At 40.9% G+C, this 17644-nt stretch overlaps 1 protein-coding gene across 2 annotated transcripts in view; it reads right to left on the minus strand.

The window, feature by feature from the left end:
- The window catches only part of LOC149311724 (adiponectin receptor protein 2-like), a 42413-nt gene that overhangs the window by 4636 nt on the left and 20133 nt on the right, over nt 1–17644 (minus strand). For both annotated transcript variants that reach the window (XM_089527762.1, XM_089527763.1), the window contains exons 3-5: nt 4280–4396; nt 1767–1938; nt 107–293 (exon numbers count right to left, since the gene is read on the minus strand). In XM_089527762.1, coding sequence (XP_089383888.1) covers nt 107–293; nt 1767–1938; nt 4280–4396 — 476 coding nt within the window. The remainder of the gene's footprint in view (nt 1–106; nt 294–1766; nt 1939–4279; nt 4397–17644) is intronic.

Raw genomic sequence — 17644 nt, forward strand, 5'->3', positions numbered from 1 at the left:
GAGTTGTAGTCCCAAAGATCAAGGGCACCACACTGGGAAGGCTTCGTTTTCCACCTTGGAATCAAGCAAGGTCTCCAAATTCACACTGAGTCACTATGATACGTACTTGGAAAAGAGCCTTGAAACGCCTTCTGAATGACAATAAACTGTGTGAAACAGCCATGAAAAGGAGAGGCAAAGGATGGCTCCCAAGAAGAATACTCCAACCACCACCTTCTCTTGCACAGGTGCTACAAAGGACATGTTTGGCCGGAACATGTAGAAGATTCCCAGACACAGGAAAAAAACACAACCTAAGCAAAGAAAGACAAGGTTACCAAAGCTGCCCAATTGCAATGACCATCACATTAGAATAATTACATGAGATGCCATGGAGCCAGTGTGAAGTGATAAAAACCTGACAGTCCCAATGAACACTATTAACAGCTGCATCAAAATGCCAGTAGAATGGCATTGCTCATGAAGTAATTCTCCTTCAGCTTGTTAAGGGCTCCATCCGTTTCACAGTATAGACAGATTGGGGGGGGGGGGGGGTATCAGAAAGCTAGGAAAACACTGGGCAGAAAGCAGAAATTCCAATTATGCTTTCAGTAACCAAGAAATAGGTTGTGACTGTTTACATCAATCTGCCTAGTCAAAATCAGCAGTCCCAAATTGTTACTAGCTCCACACAGCTGGAAAGAAGAGAATAGCACAAAAAGCCAAAATGATTAATATATCCAACGAACAGGTTCAAATCAAGAGAAATCATTGTAGTGAGAAATTGACAAACAATTGAAAATGGAAAACACATGTAGAAACCATTTGTTCAGGACCTTTTATGTAAGTACGATTCAATAATAAAGACAGACAAAAGTGACCCTAAAGCCTTGGGTAAATAATAATAATAATAATAATAATAATAATAATAATAATAATTTTTATTTATATACCGCTTTTCCACAGATCAAAGCGGTGTACAGCCAATTAAAACCATACAGACATTTCATAAAAGGATAAAATCCCATAATAATACCATACAGTTACAGAACTCTAAGCACAATCATTCGCCTTCAAGGGTAAGCAGGGAATTGATGGCAACAGGGTAGATAACTTCATTCTTCAGGGGTGAAGGCTTGACAAAAAAGAAGAATTTTAAGCCTCTTTTTGAATGTTTCTAGGGGGGTTGTCAGACGGAGCTCCTCAGGTAGATCATTCCACATCTGTGGGACCACCACTGAAAAGACCATCTGGGATGTGGCAACATATTTGGAAGGTGTAATTACCAGTAAGTTCTTCCCAGATGTTCTGAGTGTGCGGGGCGGATCATATGGGGAGATGCGGTCCCTCAAGTAACTCGGGCCCAAGTCATGAAGGGCTTTATAGGTAGTGACCAATACCTTGTATTGCGCTCAGAAGCGAATGGGCAGCCAGTGAAGATCTTTCAAGATAGGTGTTACATGGTCAAACCTGGACGCACCAGTGACCAATCTGGCTGCCATATTTTGTACTAACTGAAGCTTCCGGACTTGGTACAAGGGTAGCCCCATGTAGAGCGCATTACAGAAATCTAATTGAGAGGTTACCAGAGCATGTACCACAGTTTCAAGGTCCCTTTGGCCCACAAAGGGCCACAGTTGGCATATCAACCGAAGTTGATAGCAAGCACTTCTGACCGTCGCATCTACTTGATATATATATCTACTACATATACTATGGAAAACCCATCAGCTCTACCCACCTGAATTATAAAAGTACACATTTAATATTTACATCAAATCTGATACCTAGTAGGTGCGTCCAGATGTTCCCAGTCTCAGTGTGTATTCTGAATATGCTTTTGAAGCAAGCCCGGAAAGAGGGCAAGGGTGGTCGATGCCCATGTAATAGGTAGTCATTGTCCTTTAGCCAGTCAGGCAAGACATCGAAAGGGATGACACGCCAACGGCCCTCCCATACCTAAAGGGAGCAATGAACTGTGTTAGATCTTCTTTCTCTACCAATCCAAGAAAACCTCCATGATATAATTTCAGAAGATGATAAGGAATGTTCCAAAGAAAGATTTAGCCACTACAGAAATCTAAACAATCCACAATAGTTTTGATATTTAATGCCTATTTATCTCAACCTTCAGCTAAGTCTATACATTTTTTAAAAAACAAAAAATCTGTCTGGAGAGCTAGAATGATAGACATGATGCAAACAGAAAAAGGGTTAAGGGGAAATTGGAGTTGGGAGACAAGTATGTATTTAACAGGGCTAATTCCTATCTTATCTCCCTTTACCATTAAAAACTCTGGAATGAGTATGAAGTAGGTCTCTAAATGTTGAAGAAACCAATTTAATCGAAGAGCACAAAAGCCAACTGGTGATGCAGCCAATTCAACTGAAAAGCAGTTATGATCTGGCATCTTTCAGGGTGTCAGTTACAAGAAAACCCTAGTACCATATTAGCCAAGACTATTGTTTAACAAGCCCCCTTGTGACTGTTGAATGATCTCAGCAGAGTACCTTCATAAGAAATGCATTGGAAGATCCAACGCACACAAAAGAGAGGGAAAATTCTCAATTCATTTCTCTCATGTGTAGCTCAATAGTACAAAGGAACAGACATGGTGAGAAATCTCTGATAGTGGAGCAAGAGTTTTCATGTATGCTGGAGGCAAGAACTAGCACCAGAGCAATAACACAGCTGCCAAAATGCAGATCTATTTTCTTTGCACTTATATCACCAAAATAAGGCTGAAGTGCACAAGTACAAAAGTCTCTGACAGGGAGGTGGGCAGACTTCAGACTTTTAGGATTTACTATGTGTTTTCCCAGAAACCCAAGACCCACCAATACAAGCAAACCTCAAAAAATGTTCTAAGGGCAAATGTATATTTAAAATTAGACAACAAGGAGCTCTGAATGTGTCCCTACCCAGGCCTTTGTTGTCAGTATCAGAATCATTTCACACAACAATCCATTCCTGTTTTCTTCCAAGTTTTCTTCATTTCACAGCCTGACATACAGTGTGCAGGTTGAAGAGCTGCTATTTTTTAACCATTAAGTTAGAAATTCTTGGCAATCCACTGAAAATCACCCCAAAATCTACCAGTAGATCCTGGGCTATTTTCTGCCATTCCCTACACTATCTACTTAAACTGGGTTCCTTAAAATGGGTCACATAAATACTACAAATTTCACCAAGATCTATCTGCCTCTGTACAGTTACAATTCTGCTTAAATACAGAAAACTTTCATGAAAAGGAAATGGACATTTTCATCTAAGACTAAATACAAAATGTTAACACAAAAATATATTTACTACATATTTCTGGTCATTAGGGCTTCTAGTGTAGGGCATATCCTTAATGCATGAAAGCAAGGACAATCAGATCCAGATGAATCAAATGCAACAGAGGAGTTTGTGAATCATTACAGCCATGAGGCTCCCAAATGCACATTACAAATGTTCTTGTTAAACTTCAGAACATTACAAGTGTTCTTTTTAAACTTTCACCCAATTCAGGAATGGGTGCAAATAAAAAGCATCTCACATTGTCACTTTTCTAAACTAAAGCTTACTTTTATAGCAACTGTAATGGAAATCCTGGGTTTCCACGGGCATCCTTCTAATGATGGATGTATCAGCTAAGCAAAGTCAGAAAGACTACTTTAGTTCTAAGTCTGAATTTAGCCCTAGCAGCCAGACACCAGTATGAACTATTTCCCTTTAAATTAACTAAGAAAAGTCAAGACCAGTAATATTTACACAGATCACAAAGGATTTATCGAGGGTGGCATGGCATTTCTATAGAACTTGCTTTTTTTCCCACTTAGAAGGTGGATACAATGAGGCTACTACGCAAGGGAGATAAACTGTAATCTGAAAACAAAGATTTGCAAGGCCTGAAGGACAGTGTGGAAAAAAGGTGACCTTGTAAATTAAAATTCTTTGACCCAGAAACACTAGATGCTGAGAGTATTATTCAGCTTGGACTTCCACAGATGTTTCTAAAGAGAGACCCAACAGTTGTACCACCATGTTTAATCCCACATTTCAACATGTAATCCCTGTCATGCTAAACTTTCTAATTCATCCAATTATGGGAGGCCCACAATCTCCCCCCCATGCACACACACACACACACACACAGCATAGTGACAGCATCACTCAAGACAAGAAAACGCCTTGGCGGCCACCCAATGTGATTTAGCTCTTTTGTTGCCAAAAGTTCACGCACAGCTAGCCACAGGACCCACCAACTGCTTGAAGTTACTAGTGCATGATGGATTCTGCTTTGCAGCCTCTTACCTTACATACAAACTCTTCCATTCTTTCCATGGCATGGTGTGCTTGGAGAAGAGGCAGCATCCCCATAAAGCCTTCATCTTCCTGAGTTGAACCGTCATCTTCATCCTTGTTAGAACACTGAAACAAAATTAGCAAAGAGTAAGCAAAAAAGTGACTCAACATGCAACACAATTGTTGAATGTGGAAGCAAAGAAGCATTAATGTACACGCACAAAGAGAAAATCCACAAAAGACAGATTCTCTGGCCAGATGGAAAAAATCAGTGATGGAGGAGAATAATAGGGAATAGCTTCTTCTCACTGCACACAGCAAAGTCTTCCAGTGAGTCAGACAAAACCCTGAAAATTACAGGGATTGTTTCTTAAAAGAGAAAATAAGAGAATTGTACACAGCATAAACATATTTTACTATCTACTGAATGTAGACCAATATAGGCTCATGTGCAAGTGACTGGAATTCTTCATATATCAAAGCAATAATTCCAAAAAAGAGAGTTTGCAATAGCATGGTTTTATACCATAAAGGAACTTGATAAACTCAAATGGAAAGTTGTCTTCTCAACATCTGATCTCATGGACTTTTGATATAGATTTTCCATGCACCAAATAACAATCTTAAAGATTACAAAGGATTCAGTCATATCAGTAACTGATACTAGTCCTAGAGATACCAGATATATCTTACAAGGGTGGCCCTATCACCATGCTCTTTACCTTTACTATGAAGACAACTTTCACTGATAAATTTGCTTCAGAATGAGCTAATGGTGGTAAGTGTTACCATTAATGGGCACAAATGTATGTTCAATTTATTTGCTAATGATGTAGCAATCTCAGTTGCTAATTCTGTAGTGGCAATAGCAAGGTCTTTCAGTATCTTGGGTGACTTTGGCTTGTCCTGGGGTCTATCTATCAATTTTTAAAGCTAGGATCCTAGGTCTCAATAAAGCGGAAAAATGAGATCAATTTTAGAAACTGAACAATATGCTTCTTATAGTGACTTCTCTTGGGTGTAATTATTCCAAACTGTCTTAAGCAAAGTTAAAGCGAAGTCAACTACAACCCCTGCTCTATGAAATTAAACAAGAAGTTAAAATTAAACATGTATTTGCTGGGTTGCACTGTAGCCATCAAAATGCCAATTTATCCTAAAATCATGTATCTTTCCTGGGCAACTCCAATGGCTATTTCAAAATCGCTCTTAAAGCCTTAGCAAAACTCAAAGTGTAAAAATCTATGGTTTCCAACTGAGTTCAGTACTTTAGACAAACTGATAGAAAGCTGGACACTCCTAAAAATTATTTATTACAGTATCTTTCAACTTTAAGTAGAGGCTGGATGGCCGTCTGTTGGGGATGCTTTGATTTGGATTTCCTGCATGGCAAGGGGTTGGACTGGATGGCCCGTGCAGTCTCTTCCAACTCTATGATTCTATGATTCACCAGCTTACTAGGCTGATTAAGACAGGTCATATATTTCAGAAGAAGGAACTAATAAAATGACCTCTGAATACCCCTTGCCCAATAAAATTCTATAACAGTGATGGTGAACCTTTTAGGGACGGAGTGCCCAAACTAAAAGGGGTGGGACTTCCGGGCGGGAGGAGAAATGGGGCTTCTGGGGCAGAACTTCCACTTTGTGGTGGACGGACTTCTGGGCAGGACTTCTTCCTCCTGCCCTCCCGGGCTTTCAGCTGCTTCTCCAGACAGCTGAAGGCCCAGGGGGCAAAGGGGGAAGAAGAGGAGTAGGCGTGCCCCTTTCTCGCCCCTGGGCCTTCAGCAGCCTCATCGGAGGCAGCTGAAGATCTGGGAACAGGCACGCGTCTTTTCCACCTCCTCCCCCCTCACCCTCCCAGGCTTTCAACTGCCCCTCCGGAGGGAGCTGAAAGTCTGGGCTGGCCGGGAAGGAGAAGATGCACGCCTGTTCCTCCTCTTCCCCACCTTCCGTGAGCCAAGAAAAATGGCTTCATGTGCCATAGGTTCACCACCATGTCCCTATAAAATTAATGAGATTGTCATAAAGCAACAGGTAATCTGAAGGCACATACAAACATATGGTTACCTGTGGAAGTATGTAAACAATATCTACAGAGGGTGAGTGGCCTCCCATTTCAACCTCTGAACCATAACGGATATATTGGTTCTTTTTTTAAAATATTTTATGGCATGGAAATTCTGGTGTAAGAACATAATTCCACCACACCCCTTAACAGCTTTCCTGAACACTAGTTATTAAACTCTGCATAAAATAGAACCAATTTCATTCCTGGAAGTTTTATGAATATATAATTTGAGAGATCTTTATAAGGGGTTCATTCCAAAACTGGGAGAGCAAACTTTAAAAAAAACAACACCAAATTGGTTAGACTCCTTCAACACAGCTCCCTATCATGCAAGCTGTCCATTGCCCCCATTCTACCAGTGAAATTGCAAGCTATTCCATTGCTGCTTCCATTTGAGGAGCCAATTATTCTGGTAAAGGAGAGACAGCAAACATATATAAGATTTCTACATTTCCTTTGTATATTAATACTGCTGGCTTGAAACATATGAAAAAAAGAACTAAGGAGTTAACAGTATCAAAATACTTAACAGGTGATTTCCAATCAGGACAGATATATATTAATATATCTATCCGTGGCCATTGTTGGCTATAATATAACACATGCTGAGCTAGATTCTTATTTTCATATATGGAGGTCCTGCCCACAGTTCTGGTAAGAAATCTTTGTTGAAATGGAACTAATTACTAATCAGAGCACAGAACTGTCACATTCGGGTTGCTCTTTTTTCCTTGGTGATAACAGCTTTTAAATCTTTTATTGTCTTCTGTTACCTAATAGCTAAACTAGAGACTGCACAGAACTGGAAAAGGGATATTAATTTTTCCACAATCCACCAGAGGAACAAGATGTAAAACATTGCACTAATAGGAAAAAAAACATTTAAAAAGTACATAGAGCCATGATGATTTTTTCATAGTAATTAATGAGCCAACGTATCACAGTGGTTTGAGCATTGGACTACAACTCTGGAGACCAAGGTTCAAATCCCTGTTCAGCCATGGAAACCCACTGGGTGATCTTGGGTGAGTCACACTTTCTCAGCCTCAGACGATGGCAATGACAAATACCTCTGAAGAAACTTTCCAAGAAAATCCTGTGACAGATTTGCATTAGGATTGCCCTGAGTCTTAAAAAAATTACTTGAAGCCACACAACAACAACAGATGAACAGAAATGTTATTCATCCTCTACCATGTGGAATTAATTTATTTGTTTAAAAAACTAAATGTTGTTGTGTCTAATGTATCTTGTCTATTTCAAATCATTCTTCTTATTAATCCTTTGGTTTCCAATGCCCTGAAATACTAATGAATTTATGATTTGGTAGGCATTTTTTATGAAACATGGTATGTACAACAGTAATTTCAGAATTGAAACAAACTTTTTCATGGCTCATGAATCTATATCACAGGATGCAAGATTGTAGTGCCAGTATGAGAAGACAGTACAGTATATGTTATTTGTACCAGTGTCCCCCTGCACAGAGCTGCCACTATGATGCTTGGGCACTGCCTGCAGATTCTAGGAGCATCTCATTTATAGTTTGTTTGCTGTTGTTGTTTTTATCAAAAGGATATAATAGGGCTCAAAATATATTTTTATGTAGTAAAACTCAAAAAGAAAGAAGTTTCCATTACAGGCCATCACACCTGGAGGACGACATCAAAGAAACCTAACTCAGTTTTTATCACAGTAACTGACATGTTGCTCCTGCCCTTTGTCCAAAATAGGCCACACTGGGGGTGGGGGAATAGAGGCAACTTGGTTTAATGAGCCATATGGCTACGAAGTCATTGCTAGGCATGTCATATGTGTCCTATTCTCTTGGACAAAAAACTGCTGCTTCCAGAGAAGTTATAGCAATGAAATACAGTCTTCTTTCAGAAAGTTAGAAGCAGGGAATCTAAGTGAAATGTTCCAAAGCTATAACAGAGAATGCATTATTTTGTGGTAATGTGACTGGGAGGAAGCTGTTCATCTAATTGATCACAAGGATATTTTGAGTGACTGCCAAATGGCTATATGGGCTTGCTGCAGCTCTAAGGCACTCTGCAGCTTCATTACAATAGAGGTGAAATGGATAACATGTTCCTCTGCAAACATACCATCTGGATGCAATTAATTACTATTCTGAACTCAAGCACAATAGACAGCAGCCTCTCTAGTCTTCAAGGTTACAGGGATCTGTACCTGCTCACCACTGGCTTTTATTGATTTATTTATTTCTATGCCGCCTTTCTCCCACAAAGGGACCCAAAGTGGCTCACAGTTAAAATTGTTTTTTAAATTTACAATAATAATAATGATAATAATATTTATTTGTATCCCGCCTCTCCCTATATTGGATCGAGGCGGGTAACAACAAACAAAAGAACAATGAAAATACAACACAAGCCACAAGTAAAAACATAGCAAAACTTATCAAATCCTAATTCCCTATCTCCCTCCCACTCTAAAATAGCATTAAAACAACAATTCCCAATAAAATGCTCCCAATAAAATAGTCAATAAAATCAATCACGATCTCAGTACAATGGGAACAGCTATGCAACTGGAGAGTGAACATTCCGAGGAGGTCAGTTTAGGAAGGCCTGCCAGAAGAGATCCTTTTTATTGCTTTCTTAAAGGCCTCCAAAGATGTTATATGGCGGATCTCCTCTGGGAGGTCATTCCAGATTTTTGGAGCAGCAACAGAAAACGTCCTCTGGGAAGGCGTTACCAGTCTGGTTTTCTTAGACTGGAAGTGATTCTTCCCAGAAAACCTGAGTGCAGGAAGGATTGTATGGGAGGACGCGTTCCCTCAATAAACTGGACCCAAGCCATGTAGGGCTTTATAGGTAATGACCAACACCTTATACTGTGCCTGGAAGCTAATAGGCAGCCAGTGTAGGGATTTTAAGATAGTGTAATAAAATCAAATTCAGAACTCCCTGTAACCAATCTGGCTGCCATATTTTGGACCAGTGGCAGCTTCCAAACGAAGCATGAGGGTTGCCCCATGTAGAGCGCATTGCATAAATTGAGACGAGAAGTTATCAGTGAATGTACAACCGTTTCTAGGGTCTCCTGGTCCAGGATGGGTCGTAGTTGACGTATCAGCTGAAGCTGGTAACAGGCACTCCTGGCTGTCACATCCACCTGAGATGACAGCTGAAGCGACGAATCCAGGAGTACCCCCAAGCTACGAACACAGTCCTTTAGGAGAAGTGTGACCCTGTCCAGAACCGGAGAGCTTATCACCATTCCCAGATTAAGATTGCCTACAGCGAGTACCTCCGTTTTATTTGGATTCAGTTTAAGTCTATTTTCCCTCATCCAATCCATTACTGACCACAGACAGTCATTCAGAGGGGAGATGCCATCCTTGGTCACCGAAACAGTCCGAGACATGGAGAAGCACATTTGGGTGTCATCAGCATACTGATAACACCACCAACAACACCAAATCAACATACAGAAGTTAAAAACATAACTACAGCATACTCCCTGTATAAAAGCCTCCCTGACATGATTATATCTTAAAAGCCTGCTTGAATAAAAAATGCCTTTGTTTCCCAGCGAAAGGAAAGGAGAGAGTGGGCCAGGCTAGCCTCCTGTGGAATGGCATTCCAGAGGGTGGGAACAGCCACCAAGAAGCCCCCTCTCTTCCTTATTCTCACCAAGTGAGCCTGTGATAGTGGCAGGGCTGAGAAAGCCTTCCCTCGTAGAACGTAGGACTCCTGCAGGTTCATATGGGGAGATACTGTCTTTCAGATAGTCTGAACCTAGGCCATGTAGGACTTTTTAGGTCATGGCAAGGACATTTAATTGTGCCTATTATATTGTATATTGAACTGGTAGCCAGTGGAGATGTTGTAACAAAGGAGTTATATGTTGCCTATAACTGGACCCAGTCAACATTCCGTCCGTCACATTCTGAACCTGCTGAAATTTCCAAACAGTTTCCAAAAGCAGCCCCACACCAAGTGCATTGCAGTAAACCAAACGTGACAGAATCAAGGCATGTGTCAGTGTAGCCAGATCCAATGACTCAAGGACAATTTGAAATTTTCCAAGTATCAAGAGAGATCAATTTTACGTTTTCCTCATGCTTTTAGGGAAGAAAATTGATATAAACCAAAGGCTTTGTATAGGAAGAAGAAAACATAACAATGTAACAACATGCTCATGCCTCGCAGAGATGAAAGACTTCCATTTCCTCAAATCCTGGTACACTTCATATTATAAATAAAAATGAAGGGTTTTCTTGCAAAGAAAATAGCAACACATTCTACAGAACACTGATGACACTATTGATGAAAATATGCCCAATGCCTCCAAAGTATAAAGTCCTGTAGCACCTCAAAACCTAAAAGACTGATTGTAGCATATATGCATTTGTAGAAAAGCAAAGGAATTTTACATTTATTTTAACAGACTAACTCAGCTGCTGCTATATACCTTTAAGTCAATTCTGACTTATGGCAGCTCTATCATAAAATTTTGTTTGCAAGATTTATTCAGAAACGATTTGTCACTGGCTTTCTCTTAAGCTTAGACTTAGGCTTAGATAGTGTGACTTACCCAAGGTTACCCAGCGGGCTTCCCTGACCGAGTGGCAATTCAAATCCTGGTTTCCCAGAGTTCTAGTCCAAAACTCAAACCACATTACATCAGCTTAACTCAGTTACAACTCTAGAATTTGCTAAGATAATGAATCTATTCTCTTGCAAAGACTTGATGCCATCAACAATGAAAGTGTTACTCAACTAGAATTGCTTTATGATCATGGGAAAAGCTGCTTTAGGTCTTTAAAAAAAAAGCCAAAAAAGCTGTATGGTCATTCACATTTGGGTATAAGAAACCATATTAGAGTTTTATTACAAAAGTTTTTACCTCGTGCATTCAGCCAAAAACATGACAGGCTACTACAGAACTCTTTACTCAAGTTCAACAGCAGTGCAATAGTAAGCTGTGTCCATCTTATTTGGGAAATGAGAGAGGGAGAGGCATTCTGATACTGGGCAGACTGAAGAACTGCACCTGCCCCAGAAGGTTCTCAAAAAGTCTTCCCCCACCTCTTTTGTCCATATGCTAATTCCAAAAGCAGCTGTGCATGAGAGTGACAGGCTGCCAGGCATTTGACTTGCTAACTAAAATTATTCTGTGTGCAAATGAAAGACAGTTGAGAGTAGGAGGTGGGGGAAGAGAAATCAATTATGAAACATTCTGAAAGGAAAGATATACAAGGAATTACATCAGTTCAAATGCCCTGCTTTGAACCAGCCAACAGCTGTTGAAATATCTTTGCTACTTCCCCTTCCTATATCCATCTGTTGGGGGTGCTATGATTGTGTATTGGACTTGATGTTCCTTGTGGTCTCTTCCAACTCTATGATTCTATGGGGACAGGTAAGAAAAGTGTGATCTGGGAATACACATGCTCAGCGTAGGTAGTTTTAAAGTATTGCAACAGGAGGCGGGGGGCCCAAAGGCTTAAATCCAATCGTTAGTCCACTCCAACACAATGCTGGAGAAGAGTGCTGAGAATATCATGGAAAGCCAGAAAGTCAAATGGGTACTAGAGCAGATCAAGCCTGAGCTCCCCCTAGAAGCTAAGATGACCAAACTGAGGTTGTCATACTTTGGCCACATCATGACTTACTGGAGACAATAATGCTAGGAAAGGTGAAGAGGAGTAGAAAGAGAGAAAGAAATATTAGATGGATAGGTTCAATCAAGGAGACCACAGCCCTTAGCCTGCAGGTCCTGAACAGAACAGTTGAGGATGGGGGGGTGCCTTGGAGATGTCTCACTCATGCAGTCGCCATGAGCCAAAGTCGACTCAAGGGCAGTTAAAACAACAACAAAAACATTTGTGCTGGTTTACTGAGTCAGTGGGTTTATTTTAGTTACAAGCTAACAACTGGATTTAGATCAAAGTTATTACTTGTGTCTATCCTAGGATCATATAAACATCTTACCAAGGAAGGGTTTTCAAAGATATTGAAAGGATCATGCATAGAATCTATGCAATTCTACCTTTTCCAGTTTCTGGCTTTAATACGACACTTAAAGAAAAATCGTACAATCAATACAATGGGGGGAACATCAAGTGCAGGTTTTCAAGTCTGTATATAAAAAGCCTTTTCATCAGGTGATTAATAATAATAATAATAATAATAATAACAATAAACTTTATTTGTATTTCCCGCCTCTCCCAATGGATTGAGTGCCAATTTAACAACGAAGGATACCAAGCACTCGTCTTTGTTTTATTTTGTGTATGTTTTAGTAAAACTTAGGCAGTTCTAAATCGACATTTAGATAGAACAAAGGAATCTTGGAATTTGGAAAGTATGTTGTCTTACTGTAACAAAAAAAAGCCATAAAAACCAAAAACTGGCAGACATTGTTTTGTAGAAAGGGAAAAGAACTGCATGAACCTGTTATTTACAAAAATACAAGTTGACAAGAGGAGAAACTGCCAAGCACAGGCCTACTACACCTCAGATCAGGGACTGGGAATGTGTAGTTCTTCATATGTAGTTTGACTAAAACTCCTATCAGCCCTTCCTACCTTGATGGGAGTCCCCCAACCGTTGGTTTTGAGAACAAAATGGAGAAAATGTTCTTCTCTACCAACACTCTAAAAAAATAAAGTTCTTCATACTCTTGCTTACACAGAACTCTAAATATTATGGGAGGGGTGGCTGTCAACTCTTCTCTGTCTGTTTTCTTCCAACCCATAACTCACAAACACAGTTTCTCACTTTGCAAACAGGGTTACTGATGGACTCTTTCTGAAAGGTCAAATAACTGAATTCAGGAGTCACGGAAGGCCGGGATGCTTAACAAATGTTCCAGCTGGGCTTTTGCCATGAAGAAGAGTCAAGTGCTGTGCTTCATTATTCTCAACAAAGTGCCAAATGCTTCAGAGCAACAGATCCAAAATTTCACAGATACGCTTCCAGGCCACACACTGCAAAACGCACAAACGCAGGCACTTTAGACAAAAGCCACCTTCAATTAGGAGTTGAAGGGTCTGGTAGTTGGGGGAAAACGTGAGGAAAACAGCCTTTTGTCCCCTCTCTGCCACTGGAGGATTATTGTTTTTAAAAAAGGAGAGTCAAGTGCAGGTTTTCAAGGCTGTACATAAAAAGCCTATTCATCAGGTGATAAAAGTCACATGCATTTGATTGTGTCAGTTTAACAAAATCACAGTAAGAGGCATTTCTTTAGGAGGTATCAGTGACTGGAGAACAGCAGGAAGAACAAAGACACTCCAGCCATTCAAACAGCAAAAGCCAGAGGGAGATAAATGCCATGAAGGAGGCCAGACAGTCCAGCCCAGGACAGAAAGAAACAGCGATGACTGACACAAGCTTGAATATTCACTAGAAGAGCCAAAGAAATGAAAGTAAGAGAATAATCTAGCCACCCCAGTGTGCCTGAAAACATTCCAACTTTAGATCTATCACAGACTATGTTCTTTTCTTATGTTCTTCTACACACAAAAAGTCCACAAGTGGATCTCTAAGCATCCACCTTAGAAAAGAGCATCATGCCACCCTATCTATAATCAATATTTTCCCACTCCATCCCTAAACAGAGATACACATTCTCAACCTGGCAATAACTTAAGCATCATTTCCTTAGTTTTTAACTTGGAAGTCTTAGTGTTTAAAAAGAGAGCTTAATCAAGCAGGCTGAGTACTACAGAATTAAAAATAATGCAATGCATTGCAAGCTGTGCCAAATGCACATGCATATTACAGCGCCTCATGACAACAACATGAATTTATTCTTTCAGAATGTTTTGTAAAGTGCCTGAATTTTAAATGGGGAAAATGTGTCTTGTCTCCAAGCTAACAGAAAAGTTATGATAGAAAGAGCTTTTCACTACCATGTTTAAAATGCAACACTTCAATAGGAAGCAAACAGTAATGTCACAAGACTGGAAATGTTCATTAACATTTCATGGTAAGGATTTCTATGAAATGTGATATCCTGAAGCATTGCTTCTCCTTTGAATATCTGCTTTCTATAAATATTCAGTACTTCTTTCACTTTTTAAAAATCCACTTGTTCCTTTCTGCAGCTTTATATTCAAGCTTGTTTGTAATGCTACAAGCAAACAACTTAAAAACACTACTAATACAGGATTGTTTTTGGCTGATCGTGTTTTGCTTACAGCAGCTGTTGTGTGCACCTTCAAGTTGTTTCCAACTTATGGCTACCATAATCTATCATGGGGTTTTCCGAGGCTGACAGTGTGCAATTCACCCAAGTGACAAGTTTCTATGGCCAAGTGGAGAATCAAACCTTGATCTCATGAGTTGTACTTCAACAGCTCCAACCACTACACCATGCTGGCTGGCTATAGCAGCTGTACAAATACTTACAACTTTTGCATTAGTAGTGTTTACAGCTTGAGTACAAATTAGTGGCACTAGTGACTTGTATTTTTTTTAAAAAAACAACTAAGACATAACAAGTTACATATAGAATACTGTTATTGCTCCTTCTGCTATTTAACTGCTGCAGTTACTTTTACAGATACAGGGACTGCTTGGCCACACTGATTTTTTTTTAACTGAAGTAACTATGTTACTCATTTCTGATTAATGGCAAAAGTTGCTTTTCTTTAAATAATGTGGCTATAACAGCAACATACTACCCAACCTTTTGTTGCCCTGGAACTATAACTAATTATTTATAAAAAGTAGCTTTCCAAGCTAGTTGTTTTACAAACTGAAGGTTACCAAGCACAGTATACTACAGTGCTCCCGTGTCATATGCGGATGCCTCTTACATGTGATGGACGAAACAATGGGGCACGCGCCACGCCGCACATCATGCACAGGCCCCATTATATCCAATGGGGCTTGAGCATATGTGCTATTTGCCTTATGCAGGGGGTCCGGAATGGATCCCCAGCGTAAGGCAAGGGTGCACTGTATATGGATACAGGGTATAGGCAGAAGCTAAGTTAGGTCCAAAACATACTGCAGAAATAATCCTGTTTCAGACCACTTTAACTGCCCTGGCTAGGGAATTCTGGAAACCAGAGTTTTGTGAGAAATTTAGCCTTCTCTGTCAGAGAGCTCTGGTGCAACAATAATCTACAATTCCCAGGATTCCCTAGCACTGAACAAGGGCAGTTAAAGCAGTCTCAAAAAGGGTTATTTCTGCAGTGTGTTTTGGACCTTAATCAAAGAATGCTTACCCTCTATACCTATTAAAAGAGAAGAAGCTTTTAAAAATACACTCGTCCCTCCACATTTGCGGTTTGACTTTTGTGGATTTGATTATTCACAGATTATATTAATATGTTCTCTCTAGGAATATCTAGGTCCTCCAACGCAACATAATGGTCAACTTTAATCATAAATCACACTAAAGGATCTAGAAAGAACACTCCACTAGGCATTAGTAGCTCCTCCAGCACAATCCTATGGTCAATGTCTGGCAGATGTTGACCCCAGAGTTGCACTGGAGGACCTAAAGATTCCTAGAGAGTTGTTCTGTGAGGTAAATACATGTTTTTGTTATTTATGGTTTTTCCACATTCACGGGAGTCCTATGCCCCCAAGTCCAGGAAATGTGGATGGATGAGTGTAGTTCATAGGCCAAAACATTTCCCCCTATAAAACAGATTTTAAATGTACCCCCCCCCCCATCAAGTCAGAGGCATTACACTTTTAGCAGAAACAGAAATGAAGAGAGCCAGCATGATGTAGTTTCTGGAGATCAGCGTTTGAATCCTTGCTCAGCCACAGAAACTCACTGGGTGACTTTGGGCAAGTCACACTCTCAGTCCCCCTCTGAACAAATCTTGCCAAGAAAAACCCTTGATAGGGTCACTATAAGTAGGAAACAACTTGTAGGCACACCAATACATTAACAAGTAACAGAAGCTTATTTGTTTTCTACTATGCAAAGTGTTCAGATCAGTCCATGTAAGTTTAATAGTTATCTGTGGTGGTATCCAGACCGGCACAAAGCGCCAGCCTAGATACATGCTAGGGTTGCCTCGAGGCGTCCTTTGCAGACGCCCCGCAACCCTAGCATGTAACCGTGGGGTTGTAATGGTGGTGCCCTGTCTACATGGGCGCCACCATTACGATGTCACAGCCATGCCGCAGCCAAACAGCACAGCACAGACATGATGTCCTGGCGCCTCTGCAGGGCGCTTATGGCGCCCTTTCAGCAGCGCCAGAAGGAGCTCTGTTTTGGAGCTCCTTCCGCCGCGCGTATCGCTCGCACGGTCTTTAAACAGCCGCGCCAGCGATACAGAAAGGGGCAAAGCAGCCCTTCTCCCTTTCCCCGCCGCTGTCGGGGTATCCTTGGGGCATGTAGCCCCAAGGACACCCCTTTCCAGGCCACGGAGAAGTGGCATTTTGCCGCTTCCCCAAGGCCAGGAAAAGCGGCGGATCGGGGTCTCCAGGGCTGCTGCTGTGGCAGCTGAGGCCCCAATCTGTCGGGGAAAGGGGCAGGTGCAGACCACCCCAAAGGGGCAGTCTATATCCCGCCTGTGTTAACATACCAGGTCCCAGGTGGGAAAAGACTGGGAATAGTCAGATGTTATCCAACTCCAATTCCCATAATTTCCAGCCAGTATGGGCAACAGACAGAGTTTATGGGAGATGAAGTCCAAGAACTGAACAGCCACTCCTCAGGTCTTACCAGCAGCCTCAGAGAGAGCATGTCAGTGCAAACTTCTTCTAATATTGCACATTTAAATCTTCTTTAGAGAAACCATCTGTTGGTCCCCATCTTATCACCTTCAAGATTCTGTCATTCACCAAAACACAACTTTGTACACAATAATCTCTATCTCACATGTACCTGGCATTCTGAAGCATCACAGAGAACACAGCCCTATTCTACCATTCCAAAATTACCTGTCTTCTTCCACTGGGGGCTACAGGTTGGATTCTTCCCTGGCAAAAATTCAGAATCTCCATCAAGCCCTGCTTGCTCTTGGGCTACATCTGCACTACAGAAATAATCCAATTTGACACCACTTTAACTGCCATGACTCAATGCTATGGAATTCTGGGAACTGTAGTTTTGGGAGACATTTAGCCTTCTCTGTCAGAGCTCTGATGCCACAGCAAACTACAGCTCCCAGAATTCCATAGCATTGGGCCATGGCAGTTAAAGTGGTGTCAAATTGCATTATTTTCACAGTGCGGATGCAGCCTTGGTCACCCAGGTCCAGTGTGCCTCTTATGTATGGTCCAGTGTGCCTCTTCATGTATTTGGGCTTTGTCATAGGAAAATATTAAATAGATTGCCATGTTTTCCTTCCAATCC

The sequence above is a fragment of the Sceloporus occidentalis genome, unplaced genomic scaffold (genome assembly GCF_023333645.1).
Source record: "Sceloporus occidentalis isolate IW3139 unplaced genomic scaffold, rSceOcc1.0.p SCAF_5, whole genome shotgun sequence".
NCBI classification, from domain to species: Eukaryota; Metazoa; Chordata; class Lepidosauria; order Squamata; family Phrynosomatidae; genus Sceloporus; species Sceloporus occidentalis.